The 10452-nt window shown below is 38.6% G+C and overlaps 1 protein-coding gene across 1 annotated transcript in view; it reads right to left on the bottom strand.

Annotated features, from left to right (window-relative positions):
* Positions 1-5316: 5316 nt before the first annotated feature.
* Positions 5317-10452, bottom strand: part of LOC139319704 (V-type proton ATPase subunit S1-like) — a 72707-nt gene continuing 67571 nt past the window's right edge. Inside the window, exon 10 of the mRNA XM_070947670.1 lies at positions 5317-5526. Coding sequence (XP_070803771.1) covers positions 5317-5526 — 210 coding nt within the window. The remainder of the gene's footprint in view (positions 5527-10452) is intronic.

The raw sequence follows: 10452 nt of genomic DNA, 5'->3' as shown, positions 1-10452 counted from the left end.
TTGTGTGTGTTTCCATTGAAATACCTGACCCCTGCTTGCAGCCATCTTGCCATTTCTTCTTCTCTTTGCTTCTTCTCTATTTTTAAAGGTTTTTAAAATTGATTTTATCTATATTTTAAAGATTTTTTAATATTATTTTTATAAATAACTCAGGGTGGAGAACATAGCTCCTTCCTCCTCCTATTTTCTCCACAAGAAAAAGTAGGGCTGAGAGTTAGTGACTGGTCAGACAGCTGGTTTTCACGCCTAAGGCAGACTAGAACTCACAATTTCCTGGTTTCTAGCCTAGTGCCTTAAGCACAGCACCAAACTGGCTATTTGCCCTACTTCTAGATCAGGGGTCTCCAAGCTTGGCAATTTTAAGACTTGTGGACTTCAACTCCGAGAGAGTTGAAGTCCACAAGTCTTAAAGTTGCCAAGGCTGGAGACCCCTGTTCTAGATCATTCTCTAATACAGTGTTTCTCAACCTTGGTAGCTTGAAGATGGGTGGACTACAACTCCCAAAATCCCCCAGCCAGCAGCGCTGGCTGGGGGATTCTGGGAGTTGAAGTCCATCCATCTTCAAGCTTCCAAGGTTGAGAAACACTGCTCTAATACAATTACCTTAGAGAAAGGTTAAACTGGAATTCTTTTTTTTTTTGGAAATGACAAAAAAGGGCTTATCATAAATAAATGGGATAATGACACCTGGGATCCTCTTTGAAAACCTGACACCCCAACATGTCCCAGTGCTCATTATGCATAACCCAGTGTGATTATTTCTGTTCATAACTATTGGAGGTTAAGCATTCTACATGGGTGGTATGTGGGAGTTCCCAAAAGTTGGAATCAGTCTGAACAACTATTTGTAAAGTAGGTTTTATAATAATAAGAAGTTAAGGACATTTATTTACAATGAATGCGTGATAGGTATATGCAAAGCTAGTGTCTAGTAACAATATCTTGCTAGGAAGACTAAGGGCATGTGCTCATGGTATGTGGGAAGAATGGCAAAATAAAGTGACCACAGATATGCAAACTCTAAGACTGTAATGGAATGTGGGAATGATTTTGGGGATCAGAAAGAAGAGCCGCAGACTAGTCAACAATCAAATAAAAGGTGTCTCAGCCCACAGAAGGAAAAGGGGTATGGAGTGTCTCAGAAGGGACCCTCTCTAGTTGTTTGGAAAGTAAAAGTAAGGGAATGCAGAAATTCTTTCAGACTTGCAAGATTCTGTTGCTGTAATCTTACAATAGTGTTAGTACTCATGGTTTCTTCCTTCTTGTCTGGACTAACTTGAAGGGCTGACAAAGACCAAAAGCAGGCAGAGTGATAGACAACTATTTATGCTTACTTTATTTCCCTCTTGTGGTCAGAAGTTCACAATAGGTATGTATTCCGTATGTCATTGATTTGTACCACCAACGCTATGAGAAGATGGTCTCCTTATGACAACTTTCAATTTTGTTCTCTTGTTGGGAAGAAATTGCAAGTGTCTTATTAGCAGAGCCAGAGGCTGCCACATTAATTTCTGAGATATGCTATCTCCTGTGTCCCCTTCAGTTTACCCTGTAAGAATTACGAATATATTGCTCTGCTTCAAAATATTGCTTGAAGGGCTTCTACCCAGGAAATGAATAGATACCACAGTGTCAAAATAGATTATATTTTTTCTGTAAAATAAAATAAGATGCTGGCTGTGTAAATGTGTCAGTATGCCTAACTAATAAAGTAATCCAATGCACCTTTAATTGTAAATTGGCATGGAATATTAATTGACAGCAGATAAGTAAAGAACACAAGGCTATTCAGACTAAGTAAAATTAAAACCATCCAGCATTCCCTCACCCACCCTCAAGTCTCATTAAACAGAAGCATGAAAATAAATCTTCCTCAGATGTGTATGCAGAGGAAACAGATACAACACAGAGGTTTTATATAGTTTATGGGTAAAATTTTGTCTTCAGTCTGAGAAGGGCTTTTCTGACTAAAAGAAGGACCAAAATAGTCATTTTATAGAGGCAACACAAAGTTAGACCCTGGCTAGTCAAGATATGTATGTGAAGAAATTGTGTGAGTTGTTCAGTGAAACTAGGACATGGCTTGGTATGTCTAGGCATCTTTCAAGCTGAACTGTTTATTAGTAAGAGGTCCATAGAACAGGTGTTGGGAAGGACTTTACATGTCATCTTGGTCAACTCATTGCTCACTGCTAAAGCATTCTGGATAGATGGTCATCTAACCTCCAGTGAAGAGGAATGTATCATTTGTATGAAGCAATCTACTCCATTGGTTGACTGCTCTTACTGCAGCTTTCATTCATTAAGCATATTTTTTTTTTAAAAAAAAATAAATCTCACCATTATTACTTTTTATAAATAACTCAAGGTGGCAAACATATCTAACACTTGTCTTCTATTTCCCCCCATAACAACAACCCTGTGAGATGGGTTAGGCTGAGACAAAGTAACTGACCAAAGTCATCTAATCAGTTTTCATGCCTAAAGTGGGGCTCAAATTCACTGTCCTAAATTAATGTATTTATGCTGACCCTTCATTATTAAAGGATCACTGGAATCCTGAACAAAATTCTGAAACAGTAATGTTTCTATTTTTTGGCTTCCCACTCCAAATATCCCTGTTTTGAAATACAAATGGGTCGAATCCTACTCCTTTGAGTTTATCTTAACATTTTAACATTGTTTTAAATTATTGTGCCATTCTCTTTTACTATTTCTTGAAGGAATAAGAAAGAGAATGGATGAAAAATTAAAGTAAAATTGAGGTGCAAGCTTGAGGATGTTGGTACTGTAAATATGATCCTGTGCCTTTCTGAAAAAGACTGGGCTAAAAAAAATCTGGTCAATTGCTAGAGGGAAGTTTTCTTTCAACTGGACCCGGCTGTGTTAGCAAATTATCGTCCAGTCTCCAACCTTCGCTTTGTTGCGAAGGTTGTTGAGAGTGTGGTTGCACGACAGCTGCCTCAGTACCTGGATGAATCGACTTATCTAGATCCGTTCCAGTCAGGCTTCAGGCCCGGGTACAGCACGGAAACGGCATTGGTCGCATTGGTTGATGATCTCTGGAGGGCTCGGGACAGGGGCTGCTCCTCTGTCCTGGTCCTATTAGACCTCTCAGCGGCTTTTGATACCATCGACCATGGTATCATGCTGCACCAGTTGGAAGGGTTGGGGGTGGGGGGCACTGTTTTACAGTCATTCTCCTCTTTTCTCTCCGACCGGTCGCAGTCTGTGTTGACAGGGGGGCAAAGGTCGACCCCGAGGCCCCTTGTATGTGGGGTGCCGCAAGAATCGGTCCTCTTGCCCCTTCTGTTCAACATTTATGTGAAGCCGCTGGGTGAGATCATCCATGGTTTTGGGGAGAAGTACCATCAGTACGCTGATGACACCCAGCTGTACATCTCCACCCCAGACCACCCCAATGATGCCCTCGAGGTGATGTCCTGGTGCCTGGAGGCCGTACGGATCTGGATGGGGAGGAACAGACTCAGGCTCAACCCATCCAAGACCGAGTGGCTGTGGTTTCCGACGTCCCGATATAGTCAGTTGGCGCCATCACTGACTATTGGGGGCGAGTCGTTGGCCCCCACAGATGGGGTTCGCAACTTGGACGTCCTCCTGGACTCACGGCTGTCTTTAGAAGAGCATATGGCAGCCGTGGCCAGGAGGACTTTTTATCAGGTTCGCCTGATTCGCCAGTTGCGTCCCTTTCTGGATCGGGACTTGTTACGCACGGTCACTCATGCCCTTGTCACCTCACGCCTGGACTATTGCAATGCTCTCTACATGGGGGTCCCCTTGAGGAGCACCCAGAGGCTCCAACTGGTCCAGAATGCGGCCGCGTGGGTGGTGACGGGAGCGACGTGGCGCTCCCATGTGACCCCCCTCCTGCGCGAGCTGCACTGGCTCCCAGTGGTCTTCCGGGTGCGCTTCAAGGTTTTGGTTACCACCTTTAGAGCGCTCCATGGCTCAGGACCAGAGTACTTACGAGACTGCCTTCTGCCACCAGTAGCCTCTCACCGACCAGTTCGCTCCCATAGAGAGGGGTTCCTCAGGGTGCCGTCAGCCAAACAATGTCGACTGGTGGTCCCCAGGGGGAGAGCCTTCTCTGTGGGGGTACCTGCCATCTGGAACGAGCTCCCCCCAGAGGTACGGAGGATCCAAGACTTACGCATCTTCTGCCACGCCCTAAAAATGTTTTTATTCCAACAGGCTGGTCTGGCCTAACTCTCCCTTTTAAATTGGGTTTTAAATGTTTTACATAAATTGGATGTCTTAAACTTGTTTTTTGAGCCCAAATTATTTAATCTATTTTTAATAGTTTTTAACTTTTGCATGTTATTTGTATTTTTATCTTGGCTGTTCACCGCCCTGAGTCCTCCGGGAGTAGAGCGGTATACAAATATGATAAAATAAATAAATAAATAAATAAATAAATAAATAAATAAATAAATAAATAAATAAATAACTGCCAACTAGTTAGTCATCATTTTAAACCCCATTCATAGTAGTCTCACATCTGAATAAAAAGTGGCAAGTGAAAAAAATAATTGTTAAGTGATAGTTACACAATTATCTTCATTTCTTTTTCAGCAGTACAAAATGTGCAGTTTGGATATGACTGTGCCTCAAATTCATATCATTATTTGGGCTGCAAAACACTCCAATAAAATGATTAGAAAAAGCAACCTTGGAATCTGCAGTTAGGAATATATTTTCATAACAGGAGCTTTAATACCCAGTATTTTTTAAAAAAAAGGAAATTAGCAGTATTTCCTCTATTTCATCTGATCACAACATTAGACATGAATGTTATATTTAAAAAGATATAAGAAAGTGTTTGTTTTTTTAAAAAAATATAGATCTTACTTTTCTGTTAAAATGTGTTTAGGATGAATTTTTAATCTCAATGTACATTTTCTTAATAAGACCTTGCTTAAATCATTTCTTAAATACCTGCATAACAGGTTTTAAAAATTCCATTTATAAAGCTGACACTAGAGACTGATCTCTTTAATAATTGGCAACAACTATGAATAATCTCAGATTTGCCTCAAAATTTTAATTTTGATAATTATTAAGAGGAGAATGAAGGATGGCAGAAGTATTACTGTATTGTGTCCTATATAAAAAAACCCACATTTTTCAAAGCAACTCATATTTTTAATTCTTTGCATATGATTCCTCCCATAGCAAGTATAAATTAACTGATACCCTCAGAAGCCCTGGACTTATTAAACTCAGCTAACTCAACAGCTTTAGATAGCCCAGCCAATGGCAGAGAAACTACACTCTTCCAAACTACAATTTTGTAGTTACTCTGTTTGAGGGACTGAAAGAGCTGGACCTTTGGGGTCATCAAATCTACTGTTGGTGGTAAGATTCATAATCATGTGGATTCCATAGGTAAGGATCAATAATAAAATTAGGGAGGTGACCAGACCCATCCAAATTCCAGGTGTAAAAAATGATGTGCAGTCGCTTGCGTAGGAAAACACATTGTTTTCAATATTGAAAGCTTGGATCTGCAAAAGAAGAAGAAAAATGAGTCATCCAAATATCTGGTTCAACATGTTGCATTTCTATTTTGGAGATCCCAAAGCAACTGAAAAAAAGAATTGAAATACAGAACTGGAAGTTTTTAAAAGTGAAAAATTAAAATGAATTCATACTTAGAAGATGTCCTTCCAAATGCAACCTTAACAGCTTTCTTTCACATGTAAGATAAGTGACTCTTTGATAGTAGGAAATTATCAAAAGGGCCATTTCTACAGATCTTCATTTACAACCAGACTCATAGAAGGGGAGAGAATCCCTCTCTTGGACTCTTTAGGCTTTTCAGGGATGACACCAACATGTTTAATTGTATTTAGTAAAATACTTAACCAGCACAGCTTTTTCCTTCCTTGTATCTTGCACTGGTTAACAGCCGAAGATAACCCCAAAATGATTGCATGCTGCCATTAAATGGCTGGATCTCTGATGCAAGAACATAAGTCATAGCAATTCCCAACATAAAACACTTTTCATTAGTCAAGATGTGATGTAACTAATTGAAACATGCCCAGATAATTGTTAGCATGCAGATGCACCTGAAGTCAATCATGTTTCCCAGAAATGGAATTTTTGAGATTGGATTATAAAGGCACATAGTTTCTGGCTCAAGGGAAGGTTGCTTTAGTACAGGTCATTTAGGCAATGACTGTGTATGGGTGTGTACAGTATATGTGAAGCACACATCCCAGCTGTAAGGAGGCACTAATCACTTTTTTTAAAATCATGAAGCCAGTCTGATCTGACATTTTAATGAGAACGGAGTAAATGGATGGTGGTCTTAATTTTGTACATCATGATATACAAGTTGAAAAGCATAATAATAATGCTTATTGGATAGAAATGGAATCAGTCATTGAATTCCAACTCTGGAACAGAAGATGAAGCAAAGAAGGCTTACTTCGTTATTTCTGTTGCATTTGCACAGCATAAGCCATTAATATTTTTCTAGATCATATGTATGCTCTCCTTGAAAGTGCTAGGGCAGAGAAAATGGGATATTCAAATGAATACTTGGAGCAGTTTTCATTATTATTTGCAGATTTATTTTTTATTTTTATTTATTTATTTTATTTTTTCGAGCACATATTAGATAGTATATATGCATGTATGTATGTATATATGTATATATGTATATATATGTGTGTGTGTGTGTGTGTGTGTATAAGCATGAATTGAATGCATAAAATGAATACAATTAAAGGGAACATTAGGATAGGGACAGTAGGCACGCTGGTGCTCTTATGCATATTCTTATGCATATTCAATTCTGATAGAGCGATCAGTGTACAATGTGGATTTCAGATAGCCAAGAAGATGATCTTGGCAATTGTTCATTCCATGCATGTGGATTGTTTTTATCTTGTAGATCTTAAGGATGTGGACAGTTACTGTACGTAGAGACATGAGAATTCCTTTGCTTATTCCTTACCATTCTTGCCTGATGAAATCAGCAGGTGGGATTGTCTCCTTGATAATAATTGATTTTTCTTTTAGTGATTGTCCTACACTGGAACTAGATGGGGAGAGTAACCCTAATAATTCTCTGGGTCTCTTGGAGCTTTTGATACCACTGATATATTCCTAGGTTATCTGCTAGAGTTGGGCCTTGGTGGCACAGTTTTGTAATAGCTTCAGCTCTTTCTACTGGGATGTATCCAGAAACAAGTGCTAGAGAGGCTATTATTCAACGTGTAGGTCATTATTTTGTTGTGTCCCAGAGAATTTTATCTTATTACCTGTGCTGCTTATGTGTATTTTGGGAAGGCAGTTTGGACCTATGATGAAATGCCATTAAACATTCCCATTATAATTCTTGATTCTGATTTCATTCAAACAGAAATAAGATAGGATCCTTATTTTGGCTCAACAATCTCATTGCCATCATATAGCTTGTTTTGTTCTTGCTGCTGCATTGGAACCAAGTAGGATGGCAGTTTTGGAGAAGGAGTCTATGTATAGTATGTATTTTAGGCATGGAGTGAATGTAAACTGGAAATCATTGGTTAGTTTACTTTAGTTTAGTTTAGTTTACTTTATTGTCATTGCACCTCGTACAATGAAATTAAATGCCATCTTCAGTGTACATTATAATTATAAAAATAAAACACAAACACACATCCTTCACATTCAATTGAATTGAAAACCGATATTGCATTAATATTGCTCTATTCAATATTCAATTCTATTCAGAGTTACTGCCCTGGGATAGAAGCTGTTTTTCAGCCTATTTGTCCTTGTTTTTATTATCCTGTACCAACTGCCAGATGGTAATAGTTCAAAAAAAAGGGTGCCCAGGATGAGATGGATCTTTAAGAATGTTTTGAACTTTCTTAAGGCAGCAGGAGCTATAAAGCTCTTCCAAAGAGCTTGCAAAGAAAATTTCTGTCTCTATCTGTCTCTGTCTCAAGCACATACGCATACATCACAAAGAAAGAAAAAGAGGAAGACAATCTTTCATTAAAGAAAGAATATAATTTCAATGGGGAAAAAAAAGAAAGGTTATCTGTATTAATTATTATTATTAAAGGTTATCTGTTATCTGTATTTTAGGTCACACAGACCAGTGAATGGGAATTAAATAAAACATACTAGATGCTGCGTTTCGAGTTAAAAGTGCATGAAACATATTAAAGGCTTTGATGTCAGTAAGCACTTTATCTAAAGAGGACTGAATGGGCTACATTTACAGGTATTGCTGCACTATTAATCTTGCCAACAACTGCAACAACAACAAAAACTATTTGGCTTCTTTTTGACTCCTACTCAGTATGGAAGCTTCATTACCTTAACATCTCTGGTTTGGCTTTAACAATACCTGCTTTGATGTCTGCCCTCAGCTACCTTTTTTCCCAAGCTTTGGCATCACTTTGAGATGTAAATATGGTAGTTATATTCTAACAAGAAGGTAAAGATGAAACTCCCTGCAGTTTATTGATGGGCAAACCTGGAAAAAACATAAACCCACTTTCTTCTCTTATATCTTTCGATCAAAATCTTTAGACAAGGTTTCCAGGTCTAATATTCATCATAGTCTGTCTCTATTATTCTGAAGCTAAATCGTGATTTTTAAAATGCTTTCATGTAATTTGTTAGCTGAGACCTTATGAGATAGCTGAAATCTTTTGATGCATATGAGTTTAACAATCTCTACTTTGTTTGGACTACTCATATTTCTTTTTTTTTTTTTTCCAAAATGGCTACTTTAAAACAATCCTAGCAGGTCTAAGGATCCCAATGGGCTTTTAATGCATTGCAATTTTTAATTAATAAAGATACTTGAAATTTGTCTCACATGTAACCTCTATGACATAAGCACATTCTCTTCATTTGAATTCCTCTCCCCACCTTATCTTAATTTAATTCCTACATTAGTCACCTCAAGTTTCTGAAGAAGTGAATTGTAGCTTATGAAAGCTTATGCTCTTCAATGAAATTTATTCTGAAAACATCCTATCAACTTTGATTATTGGCTATCATAGAGTAACACAGCTCTCCTCCTACAATGTCTACAGCTGGAAAAGAAAAAAATGCCCTCAAGCCAAACTCAATCTTATCGAGATTTAATGGACAATGCCTTGCCTTCTTTTAGCATTTTTCCCATGATTTTACCTAGCCTAATTATCTCCCATCCACTAGGATCTTTGACATTACCAAAAAGTAACAAAAATGGATGCAACATGGCCTTTTAGTATGCAGGATGGGCCCTAGCCATTTGTGTGTGTGTGTGTGTGTGTGTGTGTGTGTGTGTGTGTGCACGCGCGCGTGCATGCATCTGTGTGCAATTTTGACCAAGTATGCTGGGAAGGAGTGAGATATGTTCCAGTAAAACTTAATGTTCCCTTCTGTCATTTGCAATTAAATGGGGAAAATATGTAGTTGCATGCTATGTAGCACACAAATAACTAGTCTGGCATTAACAGGAAGATAGACATTCTAGTTAGAGTTACAGTTGTATATTATGATGGGAAGGGAAGTACACTTTTATTGTATGTATTTCATATACTGTTTTTACAATTGCTAGTCATCATAATATTTCAATTATTGCAGGCTGGAGTGTATGGGAGTTCCCTTCTTTTGACCTTTGAAGTCCTATACAGTATAACCATGATGGTTGAAAACAGATTTTACAGTTTCCATCTGACTTGAGATGGTGGACAGACCAAATTTACACATTGTGCTGGCACTGCAGGCTGCCAGCCAACATAGCAAGTTGGATGCCTGACACAGTCCAGGGATATGCAACCTGAAGCAGAACATTTAGAAGCAAAGAGTCCTTTTCATTATATCTCAAGATGGCAACTGAAACATGTTCAAAGACTTGGCAAGGTCAAGACCAGGAATCCAATAAACAAGGGACAAATCCAAAGGAAATGACTAGAGGCACAGGGAAGTGGTATTCAGAGTTCATGGTAAGGTAAATACCACAGAGATGATGCTTGGAATGTTGCTTTCAGCATTTTCTCTCAGGAAGTCAGGACAATCAATAAGCCAATTTCAACTTCCACACAATATATAGTTGTGGAATGTCTATGGAGATTCTCAGTCATCCAGGCCATGGTTGTCCCAAAGATGCTTTTTAAAGAGGCAACTGGACTTTCTGGGTTTTTTTTGAAGATGTTTCGCATCTCATCCAAGAAGTTTCAGCTTGGATGAAAAGTGAAACATCTTCACAGAAAAACCAGAAAATTGCCAGAGCTGAAGAAGCTTTTGGGACATAGTTGTTTAAGTTTATTCTACAGCATTGGCTCTTCTATTGGCTTGCTTCTTGGAAGTTTCTCCACTCTATGGAGTTCTGCTCTCTGGTTTGGCTGGATAAAATCTGAGATGTTGCCATTAGGTGCAGGCAAGGGGCCCTGGGAATTTGCTGGGACTATCTCAACTGGAGTGGACTAATT

The sequence above is a fragment of the Pituophis catenifer genome, unplaced genomic scaffold (assembly GCF_029215685.1).
Source record: "Pituophis catenifer annectens isolate HBS135680 unplaced genomic scaffold, rPitCat1.0.hap2 SCAF_7, whole genome shotgun sequence".
Classification (NCBI taxonomy): Eukaryota; Metazoa; Chordata; class Lepidosauria; order Squamata; family Colubridae; genus Pituophis; species Pituophis catenifer.
The sequence above is the reverse complement of the archived record's forward strand: the minus strand, read 5'-3'. Positions and strand labels throughout refer to the sequence as shown.